Here is a 17177-nt window from a genome sequence, read left to right as displayed (position 1 = left end):
TGGCCTTGGTCTTCGCACTTTAAGCCGAGTAGTTCATGGCTATCCCAGTTCAGCATTAGTGGTGAAGAAGAGTGACTCAGAGTTCATACCCACCTCTGTCTGACTACTTCCCATAATCCTTTTTCTGTCTTGGCAAGACTTTACCTATGTGGAGGCTGCAGAACCCCAAGGTGCTACAAAATCAGCTGGAGGCTCTGGGAAGACTGCTTACCTCATGGATGTTTCTTCCTTGTTGGTGATGACCAGGGTTTGTTTGTATGGAGGCATCCCGGCCTGGTAGATGAAGCAGGGCCCAAAGTTGTAGCTGGTAAAGGAGAAATGGATGGCAGGGCTCACGGCACAGCCTGTGATGCTGCATGTGAAGACTGGACCGCTGCTGATCTGGGGGGAGGGAATGGCAGGTGGAGCATGATTAGAAATCAGAGGAAAGGGCCACGAAGCTCTCAGATGAGGGAGGGATGCAGCCACATGCTTAAAAAAATTATAGATCCCAGGCATCCATCTACTGAGATTCTGGTTCACAGGTTAGATGTTTGTCTATTTGAGAAAAGCACAATGGGCTACTCAGGAATCAGACCCTACTGTGACCTTGCTTTGCTCCTGCAGCAATGATGTGGCTTGAAGGAGGAGGGCGGTAGCAGAGACTGTTACCTCTACCCAGCATCCTCTTCCCAAGCTTCCTTATCAGTAGGAAAAAACCAATCTGATTGGTTGCCAACATGCTTAGGTGAAACACTTGATTTCCCATCCTTCTTTGCAGGTAAGGGTGACCTCAGACATGGTTTTGATCATTAGGATGTAAACAGACACAAGAGCATGCCCTATCTCAAATAAAGAGGCAAGGTCTTGCTGGGAAAGGTTTTGCCTTCAGGTTCTTCCCGCTAATTTCCACTCTGGAATGCACACAGAGTTGCAGGTGGGATGAACATCTTGTGACCAGATGACAAAAATTAGAACAAAGGCTAATGTGGCAAGGAAGAAAGAGTGGAAAGAAAAGAATGTGGGTCAAGACCTGGACTCAACCACAACATGGTACAGATACTCATTGGAACATGATCTTAAGTTACTCTACAAAAACTTTTTAAAACAGGGAAATTTGTGGGCCTCCCCGGTGGCGCAGCAGTTGAGCACTGGGCTGTGAAGCTGCCTGCAGCCTCTGGAGTGCTGGTTCAATCCCCAGCCGCCAGCGAGGGCACACAGACCTCTCCTGCCGTGCCCCCTGCTCCCCTCAGCAGTGTATTTCGTCAGTCTGCCTGTTTTGCTCCCCACTCTGGCTCTGGTGAATTCTCTCATCCTCCCGTGCTTCTGACTGTACCCAGTGCTTGTATAAATAAATAAATAAATAAATAAATAAATAAATAAATAAATAAATCGTAAAAAAAAAAAAAAACAAAAACCAAACAGGGAACTTTGTAAGTTGATTAATTCCTTTAAAACAAAATATCCAATATTTATTCTTAGAATGCACATTAAAACAGTTACAAGCTTTCATAAGTAACTATAAATTTAAAAACATTTTCTTATTTAAGGTTGTGAAAGTCTTTGCACTTTGTAGCTGACTTCCTGAAAAGGATTTATCAACCTAAAGTTGATGTTTCCTTTTGCTTCTTTTTCTTTTTGTAATGAAAATTTCTGAAAAAGACAATTCTCGAAGGGGATGGGCTCCTTTTTGACTTCTTTTTTAGTGACTGCCTGAGGATTACAATTACTATCTTAATTTATAATAATGTAGTTTGGTGAATCATTTCAATAATATATAATAAAACTTTGCTTCTGTGTAGTGCTATTCATTTCTACTTCCTTTATATTATAGTTATGCAAATTTCATCTTTAATGTCCATCAACACCCATTCATAGTTATTGTTTTATGCAGTTGTCTTTTATATCAGACAGAAAAAAGTTACAAACAAAAATAACTCGTGCTGTCTTTTACGAAACCTACGCAGTTACTGGTCTCCTCATTTCTTCAGTCTGAGGAACTCCATTGTTTCTTATAGGGCAATTTGCTAGTGATGAATTTTGTTTTCATTCATCTGGGAATGTTCCGGCTTTTCTTCACTTTTGAAGGGCAGTTTTGCTGAATATAAAATTCTTTGTTGATGGCCCTTTTCTTTCCGCACCTTAAATGTCACACTCTGAGGTTTCTTAGAAGTCAGCTGTTAATCCTGCTGCTTTCAAGACGCTCTGTATTTTGCAAGAGTTTATATTGTGTTTAGATGTGGGTCTCTTGGAGTTCATTGAGTTTTAAAGAAATTTTAATAGTTTTTCACCAACTTTGGGAAAATGTTGACTATCATTCCTTCAAATATTCTTTCTGTTCCTTCCTCTTCTTGTCAAGGGGGAATCACATCATGGTATAATGGTATGTTCTATGGTATCCCACAAACTCCAAGGTGCTGTTCATGTTTCTTCACTCTTTCCTACCTCGTTTAGCTACAAGTTTTCTTAAAGTTCTCTGAATATCTATTTTAAATACTTGAGCTCGTCTTTGTCTAATATGTATGACATATGGGCTTTCTTGGGGACCATCTCTATATTAACTGTTTACCTCCCTTGAGTGTGAGTCAACTTTTTTGTTTCTTTCTACGCCTCATAACTGTATGTTGAAAACTGGAGATTTTAAATAATATAATATGGCTAAAGTTTGGTGGTAGTGTTACTCTATGTTTGTTTAGTAACTTTTTCTGTAGACCTTATATTCTTTTTATGTGTTGCTACCAAAGTCTCTGTTAAGTTAGCTTAGTTATCAGCAGATGAACAGACAGAAATTTTCTTAAATTGCTGGAGCCAACAACTTTTGCTGAAGGGCTCTGCATTTGTTTTAGGGCATTCCTTAAACTCTCAGCCAGGTAATTGCCAACTCTGCTTCATCTCTCATTTTTTTCCTATACAGAGCTTAAGGTTAGTCAGTGGGGAGCGCTTGGGGTCTGCTTAGATCCTTCTGAGCAAGTGCACAGCCCTGAGGTACACACAACCATACATGTGAATGCCTGTATAGATTTTCAGGAACATATTAGAGCTTTTCAAAGTCCCTATGAATAGCTCATTCTTTCACTTGTAAGTTTTCTGGTTAACTTCTTCTTTGTCCCAACTATCATAGCCACACAAGGCCGCTGCAATGTTAAACAAGGGCCATTTATTGTTTTTGACAAATACCCCACAGGAAGAGGGTATTTACATCGAGGGAGCTCTGAGTCAAGTCAAAAAAGGCAAACTCTGTTAGTGAGGGTTCCCAGGCAACTTTTAGACATGGAAAATAATGACAATTCTTTTAGAATGGGTTTTCTGGCTGCTAGGCTGATGGTTTTTACTTTGATCATAGAATTACTGGTTTATCAAGGCTGCTGCAGGTCTTTGGAGAACATGGTGGGAAAAATGCAAATTAAAATACCACAAAACTCACTGTTCTTAGGAATATTCAGTTATTTTTCTTAAACAAATACACCATAATTGTTGAAAGCCTTTGGTTAATTTTTAGAGTTCTGAAAAAGTTGATTTTGGCACTTTTTGGCAGTGTTCTCATCCACTACGGAAGGCCCTCTATCATTCCTGCTGATGTCACAATTCCTTGTTTTTTCTTCTTTTTTAAGATTTACTTATTTATGCATATAAGAACTGAGGTACAGGCCAGAGGTGCGGGGTGGGAGGGAGGAAGGGGTGAGAGGATTCACCACAGACAGAGTGGGGAACAGAACAGGCAGACTGACTGAAATACACTGCTGAGGGGAGCAGCGGGCGTGACAGGAGAGGTCTGCCGCGCCATGTGGGTAGCTCACTGGCCTACTGGGAACGGAACTTGTGCTGCGGAGGCTGCGGACAGCTTCATAGTGTGGTGCTTAACCCCTTGTGCCACCAGGGAGGCCCCACAATTCCTTGGTTTTTCATTCAATGAAAATTTATCTTGGAAAATGTTATATATTCATTCTCATTCTCATTCATATTCTCTCTCCGCCCCCAACTCCCACCCATTTCCCTTACTTATTTAAATCGCTGCAAGACAATCCACTTCAGGGATGCTTTTCACTTTAGATTCTCTCAGGTCTTTCCTGAGCAAATGCACAGCCCTGAGGTACACACAGCCTCAGAAACTTTTCATGTTGGCACTTATACACCAGACACTCAACTACAGATGAAACCTTTATACTGGAGGTTGTGGAACTACCTCCAACACAACCACTCTCCAGGAACTTCTGACAAGATACAGAAGACAAGGAGCACAAAGGAGAATTAATCTCTCAAGACAGAATGCTATGAGTGCATGCAGTGTCGGGCAATGAATGATCTCACCTTGATTCTGAGTTCCAAGCCCTTCAAGACACACTTCTTCAGTGGCTGGAAAGACAGTGAGGCCTGGACACTCTGTCCCACATCCACGCTGCCATCCATGGGTGAAAATTCAAAGTACTGCAGTAGAGCTTTAGTGCCAAGTAGCTCTGCCTGGAAGCTAAAGCTGAACTTTCCAGTATTGACAAAACGGAATTCACACTGGACAGGTTCATTCAAGACCACCTGAGAGACCAAGAACAAAGTAGTAACTAGTGTAAATGCAAACCATGGCTCCTTCTCTGGGATCAGGTTATGGAACATGTTGGAGCACAAGATACTCTGGGAAATAGGGATGGCAGATGGTGTTAGTGGTTGAGGATCATTAGCCTAATGTGGTCACACATTCCAGCAAGAGCTACTAAGAGTTGGGGGCCTCCTGTATCTGAAGAGTGAGATGGTGAGTTAATTATTACATCTCCCTTGATAGCCAAATAGCCTTCCTCTATATTTAATATTCTTTAAGAATTCTTTCCCCACTTTTCCTTCCTTACCATTTCTCCACCACCACCACCACCCCTAACCCAGAAAAATAAAATGGGAACAATTTTCATGTCAAAACTATATATACACTCTGGGGATGGACACGCTCTTGGTATGTTTCTGTTCTGATTTCCCTGGCATTTGAAATGGACAGAGTCAGATAATATTCACTTTCCTAGTCAGTATGAAGAGAGAGAGAGAGAAAGAGAGAGAGAACACACAGGGCTCTCTCATGTCTTTACCTCACAGAAGTTGACAATGTTGGTTTGGTTGGGAGTTAAGACAGTGATGGAACCAGTCCTGTCCTTGCACTTGACTTCTGCACTCATACTGTAGCCCTCAGCCTTAACATTTAAGGTCAAGGGACTGGCTTTCCTTTTCACATCACAGATCAAATTAAAGTTCACACCTCCGTTTTGCTTTGGTGTGAAGAAGATGTCAACTGGGAATCTGATTGGGGAAGAAGGCAGCAGATTAGCTCACTAGCGCAACTTGTTAAGACCTGCTTTAAAAACTGATGAGCAGAAGCACTGGGAGAAAAAGGCATTGCAACTGCAATGATGATGAAATTTTAAGATTTACCAGGATAGACTGAGCATCACCTGTGGATCTATAAATAAAGATGGCAAGAAAAAGATTACTAAGGTAAGAGAAAATATCAAGAACGAGGATGTAAAAATCTCAGTGCTCCATAATTGGTCAGGAAAGTGAACACGAGGGAGTAAGCTGGCCAGAGGTGAACAGCTAACGTCTAAATGTTAGAGTTGGAATGCTCTCAGGGAAATGGATTTTCCTGGCCTGGAGTCCCTGTCATATTGAGAGGGTGCAGTGCTGGGCACCTCCTTTTCTTTTACCTGGACTGTGGTGGGATCAAACCTTCCATGGGGCATACAATCAGGCAGTTGCTGAAACCCTCAGAAAACCGGGAGTTGTCCTGGAAGGCAAAATGGAAGGCCTGCTCCTCCTTGTTGATGATCGTCACTGTCTCCCTGGCTTCTCTGCCTGAGGGAGAAACATGGGCCCTCAGTGGGGGGTTCAAGCCTGCTCCCCAAGCATCTCAGCAGATCCTGCTCCACAGGTGAGAGGAGCCTTCTCCAGCTTCTTTCCTCTCAGAGGCCTCTCACTACCTCTCTTCCTGTTGTTCTACAAGTGACCTTCCTCCTCTGGGGGGGATTCTACCTCTTCCTTCTAGACATTACCCCATCAATTGCCTGCTCCTGCTTGATGGTTCCTGTATTGGTGACACTTTCCCCTGGGTGCTGATGACACCCTTTTCTCTCCTTGTACCTTTAGACCTAAAACCTTCCTGGTTTCCTTACTGGGACTTTATCCTCCCTGGCAGGCCCCATGTCCCCTGCAGTGAGCTCTTTTGAATTAGACCTTCACTATGTCATGAGTTTTTTAACAAATACATCTCCTATTGCTATTTTGCTTTTTCTTACTTTTGGGGTCGTTGTAGAACATTTGTTTTTCTGTACAAACTTGAGAATCATTTTATCTAATTCTCCACCCCTCCAATCTTTTAGAGATTAAGGTTGCCAGATTTAGCAATCTTTTAATGTAAGTATGACCCCAATATTGCGTGAGACATAATTATATTGATATACATTACAATTATTCGCTGTTACCTGAAATTCAAATGTAACTGTGTATCCTGTATTTTATCTAGAAACCCTAGTTGGAGTCTAATTGGAACTTGATTAAATTTACATTTAATTTTTGGAGAATTGATAAATGTTCAGATCATGGTTGGGAACATTTTAATTAGATGTTACTGTTCTCTTCATCTAGGTCCTGCACTTTTCTTCTAACATTTATTCTTAAATATTATTAGGTTTTGTCAATATTGAATAATTTTTTTGTTTCTGTTTCTAAGTACTTACCATTATAAGAAGGAGAAACTACTGATTTGTTGCATACTTATCTTGCAGTCAATCACTTACTAAATTATCTTGTTGATTCTAATAGTTCCACTTTTCCCTTGAGCTTCTTGAGGTTTTCAAATATGAAGTCATCAGCAACAGCAAAATGAGATAGCTTTGTCTCTCTTTCCTCAATGTTTATGCCAATTATTTAATTTTCCTGTTTCATTATATTTTCTGAAATTACTAGGAATGTGTTCAATAGTAATAGTGGTAATAAGCATCCTTGTCTGATTTTAACTGAATTGGCTTTAGTGGTTTATTACAAGATATTTGCCTCTTGAGTGTGATTAATCTTTATGTTTTCCCCTTTTTATTTTATTATTATTCCCCCTTTTAATTTTATTTCATTATTTTATTTTATTGTTGAGAGTGTCTGCTGAATTTTATTTTATTTTTTTTTGTCTGCTGAATTTTAGCAAAGACTTTTTAGTATATATTATTAGGATCACATGGTTATTCTTCCTTAATCTGTTGATGTAATGATTACATTGAAATGCACCACCTTGCATTCCTAGATTAAATTCAGTTTGTTTTTGTTATTATTCTTATGCTACATTACTCATTGATTTATTTGTTCAAACCCTTACAAAACAATATAATCTCTTCCCACCTACTTATGTGTATCAGTATAAGAAATGTACGCAAAATAGCACACATTAAACTCTTAACCTTAGTTTCCTTGGATGAAAAGGGAAGGATGAGATAGCATGGGTGGGAAGCGCGAGTATATTTTTCCTTATGTAAAACCAGATAGATGGACTTATGAAGAATATTACTTAAAAAAAATGTAGTGAGTTAGTAAAAAAAAAAACTCTGTATTTAGTTGTATTTTACACAAATACACACACACCCCACATCCAAGTGATAGATTCACAGGGTTATCAGAACCTGGTAATCACGTCTTTAATGCCTTCAGATCTCTACCCAGAGTTCTCCTTCCCACTGTCGACTTAGCTCCATTCCCCCTTACCCGGCTTGTTCTTCTCTAGCACACTCATCAACAGCTGACATATTTTGTTTATTTTTTGGATGGTGCTTCCAATTGCTCGGATGGAACCATCATGAGGGTGGGACTTGCGTTTTTCCCACTGCCCTCCCACCTCACAGAAGAGTGTCAGAGGAGAGGTTCAATAATGTTTGTTGAATAAATGCAAGGAAGAATGGCAGGGAAATCTGACTGCCACAGCACAGACCAGGAAGCAAACAAACACAGCCCATAGTGTGGGGGCATATGCAAGTCAGAGGGAGCTGACAGGAGACTTGGGAAATGCGTATCACCCAGGCCCTACAGGAATCTAAACAGGAGGATTTGGAGCAGGGGCTCTACATTTCTGCAGGTTACTAGTGGGTGGGCTTAGGGGATGCTTGATGGAGATTAAATGGAGAGGTAAATATATCATGGCTCTGTGAAAGCAACAGAGGCCTCTGACATGCTTGTGTACCACCAATCGAGCCTGCTCCTGGGGCTCACCTCGGGGTCAGTCCTCTCCCCGCTCCACCGGTCCCACCAAATCCAAATATAAACCAAAGGCAGTCTTACCAATGAGGAGAGAACTGAAGTTGATGTGTGACTTGTCCAGACTGATGAGAGGGTTGGTGGCTTTGCCTACCAGTAGGAAAGGGACTGTGATGTTGTGTTCAGGGACTGTGAAAGTCCAGAATGCTTCCGTGATGTCCAGATGGGAAGGTGTGAACTGGAAGATAATCTAAGAAGACAGTTCAGAGTAGGGTGGTCAGAGGCACTTGCGTCTGCTTACGCATGTGCCCCTAGCGGCTTGTCAGCACTGGGGTTTTGATGGCCGACATCACAGGCCATTGCTACCTGTCTACTCATCCATGAGATCACGTAAGTTGGATTAGTATTCATGCCTGGTTTTCCTCTCACTGGGCCTACCCAGTCAGAGCCTCTGCTGGCTAGGCTGCCATATTTATTACCATGTCATTAGATGGCATGTAAGATTGGAGATTTTCAGATCAAAATCTGAAAATGTGTTTTTCTTCCTGTGAAACTTGGGAGAACTGGCCACCATAGACCCTCTCATCTGCATGGTAGTCACCCACAGAAGTGGCCATCCAGCCGCAGGGCCCTGCATTCCTTGTGATTGACCCAGAGGCCTGCTTCGTTCATTTGTGTGACCTGCCTGCAGGCATCTGAATTTGAGACTTTTGTTTCATGGATAAAACTCTGCCTCCAAGAGTCTCTGCAGAACTTACAGGATACAGGACCCATAAATACAGGACTCTACCTTTCCCCATACATGTTAGGACTCAGTCATGGAACAAGCTCCACCTTTTTGCTTTTCACTTTGGCCTGAATAGGTAAAAACATACCTGTGTCCTTTCATTGTTGTCTGTCCCTTGGTCAAAAATAACTCTTCACGTTACTGTATGAATCCTGGAGTCTCCAGGCATTGGTATCCTGGCTCCCCTTTCCTTCCTTAATCACCTCAGCCTTTTAAATTGCAAATTCTAGAGTTTAAAATTTCTCCCTGGTCACAGGAGATTGCTCAGGTCTGTCTGGTTCTGAGGGCTGCCTCATGTATGTAGCACCCATGAAGGAAATACTTGCTGACTGATGCACCTTTAGGTGGTTCTCCCTCACTCTTCCACCTGTGGTCTATGGCACACTTGCTATGCAGAGAGGGACAGAATGAGTAAGGCCTGGGGCCCAGTGGTCCTTATTCACACATACCTCAGCTTTCTTTTCAGGGTAGATGAGCCCCCTCTCGGTCAGGCATGTGAAGGCTGGAGGGTGCTGGAGAGTATCAATTTCTTCAGAGAGCCAGCAGAAGGAGTAGGTGCTACTGGTTGGGTTCAGGATTGTGAAAGTCCTGGCCAAGGGGGAAGAATTGAGAGTAGAGAGTGAGAGAGCGGTTGAGGATTATGAGAAACTCTTGGGTCACCTGCCCTAGTGCAGTCCCCTGTCTGGAAATTTGAAGGGCTCTAGGCACCAAATTAGTGTGGAAACAAAAGCTACATCTCATCTGGGGTCTGAAGTCTGGCCAGAGTTCTGGATGTTGTAGTAATGAGGGAGCCAATGGTCCTTCTGTGCCAGTGATCCTCTGTGGTCAAGGTGGCAGGAAGACATTGTTTTCAAGTCTTTTGAATTTCCCCCAGTGTCAAGCCTAAGGCGATAGATTTATCTTCTTAATGTAGCAGTTCTCTCAAATCAGACCTCTAAAGCTCAGGTCAAATCGGTCTAGCTTGTTTTACCAAATTCTTCCTCTGAATTCTTTAGAAGGACTGACTGATAGGAACCAAACCAATCCAAACCTATACAACTCACCGAAGATCCTTCCCCCCGACACCCAAGCTGGTGAACTCAATCACCCGGGTATTAGGGTCCACAGGCCCACCCCCGGGCCACCGGAGGTCTGAGCTGCAGCGATAAGCACTGATGTAGTCTGAATCCTTCAGGTCAAAATGGCAGAAGGGCAAGATGCTTCGCCCTTTGGTTGACAGGATTGGGCCTTGCTCTCCAGGTGGCAGGTTGGGAATCCTGAAAAGATAAGATTATTTTCATTCATTCATTCGTATATATATATATATATATATATATATATATTTAAATTAGTTGTGGCTTTCTTAATTGGTTTGGCATGAATATTGTATTATATCCACCAGAACGTGAGCTCCATGAGAGTAGAGGCTGGGTCTGTCTTGGTCAACAATCAGCGACATAACCTGAGTGCCTTGAGCAGTACATGATGTATGCATAGTAGGTATTTGGTAATGAGTGGATGAAAACATGAATGGGCAGCCTGAACTCTGGCTCCTTCCATTATGGTCTCGAGTTACTTCCTCCATCAGTGGTACAAAAATCTCCCTGCCATAGTATGAACACAGTTACACCCTCTGGACCCTCGCATAGGCTTCGAGTGGGATATGAAAAGATCCAGAAACCCTAAATGAGTATCTGGAGCTCCTTGGTGAAGGTGAACTGGATGAGAGCAGGCTGACACAGATGTGCGAGGGGTCCTTACAGTGTGATTACAGGGACCCCAAAAGGTTCCTAGGTTTTATTTGCTACAGTTCTCAGAATCCTTCTGAAAGGTTGGTGTTCTTGGAGACTTCCTGGGAGTGGGCACTACATCAGGGACTTTATTGCCAGATGTTATAGGATTGGCTCATTTCAATTTCCTGGTATACTATAAACCAGGCCTACCCTTCCCACCAACACCCAGTGTCTATCGTGCTCCAGATGCTGTTGGAAGCACTTCACTTGGATTAGCTCATTTAATCTTCATGGTGGGTACTACTAATTTGCATTTTACAGATAAGGAAACTGAGTCTCAGAAGAGATATGAAAAAGTTCCCCAAGTTCATGCCTGCCCAAGGACTGGAAGGCACCTGACTGTCAACCATTCTTTTGCACATGGAATCTGGTATGTGGCTGTGTGGGGGAGGTGGGCAGGAGGAAGAGTCTGAGAGAGGACTGAAGAACAGTCTGAGGACCATATTCTTCTTGTTCTCCAAACAAGGGCCTGAGGGAAATGTGGCCATCTGGGGCTGTGGAGGGTCCTAGGGTTGAAAGAACGGGTGGGGCGCAAGAGGTGACAGGGTGGGGTGCAAAACTTTGATGTAGGGAGTCTGTCTCCTTACTGGCAGAACAGATTGCACTCGAATTCACCAGCCTCCAATGGGGAGAATTTCACTTTAAGTTTCTGAGTCTTGCCCGCGGGCACGATGCCGGAGGAGGGCTCCACAGAGAACAGTGGTGTGGGCATCTCAGTCCAGGCCTCCGTGGTGCTGTCCAGGGTGCTGCCCGTGTGCAGTGTGCCCTGGCTAAGCTGAAGTTTTTGACTGGAGCCTGGGGGCAGACAGAGAACCAGTGAGAGACTCTGCATTTGCAGTGGAAGGGCAGGGAGAGGGCAATCCACTCCCTGAGTCCACAGGTCACTGAGGACCCTTAGATATATGTAAGCAGGCAGATTTAACTTGGGGGCCTTGAGGTAAAGAATTCCTGCATTACTCACAGGAGACTCGTGAGAAATATTTCTATTCATTCCATCAAGTTCTCAATGCCACAAGACCTCTGTCTGCTTCTCCTTAACCATTCAGGAGGCCTTGGAGGAGTATCCGCTCACCATGAACAAGGTTCTTAGTCTACAAACTGGGGATGTGGTTCAAGTCCAGGTTTTATGTCATCACATTCACCTTGGGATTCTGGCATTGCAAAGCTGACAGCCTTGGTGGTCTCTTCTGAGACACAGTTGAATTCCAGCTGCACACTTCCTGAATTAACCAAGTCAAGCCTGTGATAGATCAAAGAGCAGACAGGTGGGAGAAAGGCAACAGAGATATTTTTGTCCTTCTCTGTTCGTCATCTATATGGCTACTTTACCTTTTTTCTTTAATTCAAGTAACTTTGTGTCTTAAGGACATCTACCAAAGACACATTTTAAACAATTTTATCTGAAACCATGCCTTTACATACTGGTTAAAATTTCCTTTAAAATACATGGAATATACATACATATGTTGATAGTGAAACTACCCAAATGATTAGTACTTAACACCATCTTGCACACCACCAGCACCCGAGGCAAAGGGCTCTCAGAATGCATCAATGTAGCCCCGAAAAGTTCCTATGATTTCACCTTCATGGGGCATAAATTCCACAGCCCCTTCCAGCCTAAATCATTTCCCACCAGAAAAAAATATTTTGTGGTCAGAGGTCATCTGACCCCTGACTAAGATGCTGAGATACAGACTATGAATTTCTGAGCACCGGTCTTTACCCTAAAGAAAGTTTTTATAAGGTGGTGAAACACTGGTGGCACAGAATACCTTTCAAACTAAGGCTTTTTGGTTTGGGCCAGGGTTGAAAACATTGTTCGTAAAGAGCCAGCGTATAAGTTTCTCTGGTTTTGCATGACATGTGGTCTCTGTGGCGATGACTCGCACCACTGACGTAGTGAGAGGCAGCCAGAAACATAAAAAGGAATGGGCATGGCTGTGGGCCGACAATGTTTTATTTGCAAAAACAGGAAATTGGCTGGATTTGGTCCATGGGCTATCATTTGCTGACCCCTGCTCCAGGTGGTCCCAAATCCTGCCTTACAGCTTTGGTTCTATAAGATTGAGAGAACACTTAAAGTGCAACAAATGCAAAATGAATTGAGAAAGTTAATTACGAATTTTTATAAAGTAGAAATGTCAGTGGTCTACATTTTTGTGTTTGCATTTTTGTCTCCTCTTGGTCTATCTTTGCCTATGTTGCTCTCTCTCTACTCAAAGACCCTTGTCCCCTTACTTTTTCATCTGGCTACTGGTTATTTATAATCCAAAATTCAACTGGGGCACTACTTTGTCTCCCTGTACACACAGGATACCAGGCTGCCACTGTTTATTCACCCATTTTATCCATTTCCCAATCGCCCACCTCCAGACCACAAGCTCCCAGAGAGAAGAACCTGTGACATGGCCAGGTCCCTGCACCGAAGGGTGGTTGAAGGGATACTGTAACCCTTTCCCCTTCTCCAGGGACAATTTTGACTTTGAATGAATGTTCAGATTCTGTTTCCCTGGAAATCTGGAAAAAATGTCAGCTGTATCATTAGATAACATTGTTTATAGTAAAAATGACCCTTGATTAGCAAATTGCATTTGGTCTGGGAGGAATGATGATAACCTGGTGGGAAGCTACAGCTTTGGGGTTTTCAGAGTGGAGTGACTCTTGTGCCTGGACAAGCTCCCTGCAGGAAGCTATACCTGTGCTTACACCTATGGTGTGGTTATGAGAAATATTGGTTTTTGTTGGCCATGGACTTCTAAGCTAAGATGGACTCCATCCTTGTAGGTGTGGCCATTGTGTGAGCCATCACCAGTGAGGTGGGTGGGGGTTATGGGAACAGTTCCTGCGTGGTGCTGTGGACTGCATCAAAGTCTGTCCATTGAAGCAGATGGACTGATGCCACCCTCCTGGAAGACTGTGTTTCCTGGTCTAATCTTGACTTCAAGTGTGAACTCCAATAACTTTATGGGTCTGATGTTTCATGGGTGTCACAAAGACACTGTGGTGCGTGCCAGGTACATGCTGTAGATAACACTGAGTGACTGATGAAGGAGTGAGTGAGTGATGACACGACAGCTTTTCTGATGAGAGTTGGGACTCACTCAAACACTCGGGTCTGGTAGACCATGGTTTCTTTAAAGTGCACATCTCTTGTTTGGCACTGGTATGAAGCAAAATTCACATTGGCACTGATCTGAAGCTGCAGGTCTTGGTAGTTTTCTTCCAGTACTGAATGGGCTGGCTCAGGATCCGTCTCTATCACCTGTAATAGAGGCAGAGGCAGCTGAACACTCAGTGATGCAGAGCCAGCTGGCTCACAGAAATATTGGAGGGACAACACAGGGCTTTCTTGCATGTGTGTACATGGGCACCAATCCACAAACTCAAGTTCTAGAATAAATGATCAAGGCAAATCTAAAAGGACTCATAAGTGGAGAAAGGCACTCATAAGGAAGAAAGGCACTAGTGAGAATTACTGAGAGCATTAAGACTGCATGGGCATGAGCTTTGATTTGTTATCTCATTTAACAAACAATTCTAACAGACTCGTTTCCTGGCTTCCCAGCTCTCATAAACAAAAAGCAAAAATATTAGAAGCAAGGGACAAAATAATGGAAAAGATACTTGGACATGTTTCATGGTCAGATAGTCTTCAAAGAAGGTAGAAAAAAAAAAAAAGGAAACACCAAAGATAGGGATGGATATTAATGAAGTCAAAGGTAAATCTAAAACAGAGAGGACCAGCAAAGCAAAAACAGTTTGTTTGAAAAAATTTTTAAAAATTGTGATGAGACTGATCAAAAAGAGAAAGAGAGAGAATACAAATAGCCAATATCAGAAATGAAAAGGGAGACATTGGGCCTCCCCGGTGGCACAGTGGTTGAGCGCTGGGTTGCGAAGCTGCCCGTAGCCTCTACAGCACCCGTTTGATCCCCAGCCACCGGGCGAGGGTCCCACATGGCGCGCAGACCTCTCCTGCCGCCCGCTGTTCCCCTCAGCAGTGTACTTCCTTGTTCTGTTTCCCGCTCTGGCTCTGTTGAAATCTCTCACCCTCCCACGCTTCTGACTGTACCCAGTGCTTGTATACATAAATAAATAAATAAATAAAATCTTTAAAAAAAAAAAGAAAAGGGAGACATCACCACATCACCACACACCCTACGTATTTAAACAGACAAGAACATATTGTGGTAATTGCATGAAAATGCATATGAAAGCTTAGTTGAAGGGCTAGATTAGAAAAATAATGTAATAAAATGGACTCAAAAACAAATTAAAAAAATCTGGAGAGTCTTACTACTATTAAAGAAACTGAGTAGTAGTAAAAAAATATCTCAGAAGACCTTAAAACACAGAGGTATACCCTCTTAATGGAAAAGACAAGTTAATATTATAAAATCGAGACAATTCTTCCTAAGTTGACTTAAAAATGCAATCCAATTTCAATCAAATTTCCATCATAGAGCCACCCACATGGCACGGCAGACCTCTCCTGTCTCGCCCTCTGCTCCCCTCAGCAGAGTATTTTAGTCAGTCTGCCTGTTCTGTTCCCCGCTCCGTCTCTGATGACTCCTCTGACCACCCCACTTCTGGCCTGTATCCCAGTTCTTGTATGCATAAATAAATAATAAAATCTTAAAAAAAATCAAACAAAATGCCTTTTAGAATGCCCAGGTTAAAAACTAAACAAAAACCAAAGATCAAGGGAATGAGCAAACAAATTCAGCAGACTGATGACCACTAGTAGGGGGCTGGTAATGGAGTTGGCTGAGAACCACACAGGCCAGCCACAGGGGGGTGTGGGTTCATCTCTGGTATATTATTAAAAAGAAACCAAGCAAGGGGAAAAAGATGCATGGAACGAAGATGAGATCCTGTTTTGAACAAAAGGTTATAATGACTCTAATTCTGGACACAAGGGGAAAAGGGAACCATTAAAAGACCCACTGTGACATACCTGAAGAATAAAAAGGTGGGAGGACTAGCTCAATTAGATATCAAGCCTTACACCTCTCCCGATTAAGAAGCGCGGTAGGACGTGTAGAAAGTGCTGCAGGCGGTGTGCCTGCAAGTTCAGTCTGTTGCTTTTGAAAGCAAAGTCAAGGAGAATTAGAACTTTTTTTTCCCTTGAAAGAAGAGGATGATGAGACACTGAACTTGAGAGGCATCTAAGCCTGGTGGGTCTGTACTTGGTGCCTCCTACTCACTTTTCGTTTCGTAGTGAAGGTCCCGGGTGTGTTTTTGGGCATGTCCACCCATTTGACAGTGCGCATGCGGTCATCCCAGTCAGGGACCTGGTCTGTGGGGACCTGAAACATGATCTTGGAGAGTCTGCACTTGACCCACATCTTCTTCAGGCTGATGGGCGTATCTGACTTCAAGGTCACGACTGTGTCTTTAGAACAGCCGGGGTGGAGGTGGCCCACCTGGGGAAGAACTTGGGTTTATTTTTGGGAATAAATCATGAGGATTCTGATACCTGATTGTGACATTTTAGAGAAGGGATAGAACCAAGTTTTGGCAAAAGCACCTCATTCAAGCCTGTATATGTACACTGCCTTAATCATGTACAAGAGGCCTTTAGAAAGATCAACATATAAACAATAGCTAATATTTATCAAGCTGTTGCCCCAGTTGGGCACTATTCTAAACCTTTATACAATTTTATGAATCCCTACAACAACCCTACCTAACATAAAGCTATCGCAGCTATTTGGTAGACAAGGGAAAGCGTAACTTGCTCAAGGCCAGACCACTAATGGTAGAGGAGTTGGATTCAAACCCAGACCGTGTGGCTCCAGACTCCACCCTCTTAACCTCTGGCCCCCACCCGTGCTTCTGAATTAACAGGATCTGCACAAGTTAGGATGGATGTACATGATACATTAGCAGTTCTCAGAGTGTGATCTGGTGACTCTGGGGGGTCCCTAATGCTTTTTTGAGAACGACAAGGTAAAAATTTATTATTTTCATCATAATAAACATTATTTGTCTTTTTCACTTTTATTTTTGAATGCATATACAAGGTTACAGGACATGTGATATTGCATCAGAGTGAATGCAGAAGCAAATATGGGAATTCAGTTGTCTTCTATTAAGTCAGTGCTTAAAGAGATTTGTGAAAATATAAAGTAATGCTATTAGTTTGTGTTTTGGAAAATAGGGCCATGCCCATAAAAATATGGTATTTATATTACATGTGATGGGTTTATTATTCTATTTTATAATGAATTAATTCATATTTTTAAGCAATATCAGTTTTCATTTCTAGTATGTTAAATATTGGTAGACATAATCCACAGGAAGAAAAGCTGTTTGGGATCCTCAGTCATGTGTAAAGAAGTCTTGAGACCCCAAAATTTGAGATTTGTGAGGGACAGTAGAGATACAGGAAATCCAATCTATTCTGTAGGATAAAGTCATTTATG

At 42.6% G+C, this 17177-nt stretch overlaps 1 protein-coding gene across 9 annotated transcripts in view; it reads right to left on the bottom strand.

Annotated features, from left to right (window-relative positions):
- Positions 1 to 17177, bottom strand: part of HYDIN (HYDIN axonemal central pair apparatus protein) — a 415526-nt gene that overhangs the window by 22097 nt on the left and 376252 nt on the right. For all 9 annotated transcript variants that reach the window (XM_037516090.2, XM_054696975.1, XM_054696976.1 and 6 more), the window contains 11 exons: positions 15957 to 16175; positions 13851 to 14011; positions 11889 to 11986; positions 11334 to 11541; positions 10018 to 10230; positions 9424 to 9562; positions 8272 to 8437; positions 5661 to 5808; positions 5049 to 5256; positions 4288 to 4509; positions 212 to 381 (listed from right to left, as the gene is read on the bottom strand). In XM_037516090.2, coding sequence (XP_037371987.1) covers positions 212 to 381; positions 4288 to 4509; positions 5049 to 5256; positions 5661 to 5808; positions 8272 to 8437; positions 9424 to 9562; positions 10018 to 10230; positions 11334 to 11541; positions 11889 to 11986; positions 13851 to 14011; positions 15957 to 16175 — 1952 coding nt within the window. The remainder of the gene's footprint in view (positions 1 to 211; positions 382 to 4287; positions 4510 to 5048; positions 5257 to 5660; positions 5809 to 8271; positions 8438 to 9423; positions 9563 to 10017; positions 10231 to 11333; positions 11542 to 11888; positions 11987 to 13850; positions 14012 to 15956; positions 16176 to 17177) is intronic.

This window comes from Talpa occidentalis, unplaced genomic scaffold (assembly GCF_014898055.3).
Source record: "Talpa occidentalis isolate TD23 unplaced genomic scaffold, MPIMG_talOcc4v2.1 talOcc4.17, whole genome shotgun sequence".
NCBI lineage: Eukaryota > Metazoa > Chordata > Mammalia > Eulipotyphla > Talpidae > Talpa > Talpa occidentalis.
The sequence above is the reverse complement of the archived record's forward strand: the minus strand, read 5'-3'. Positions and strand labels throughout refer to the sequence as shown.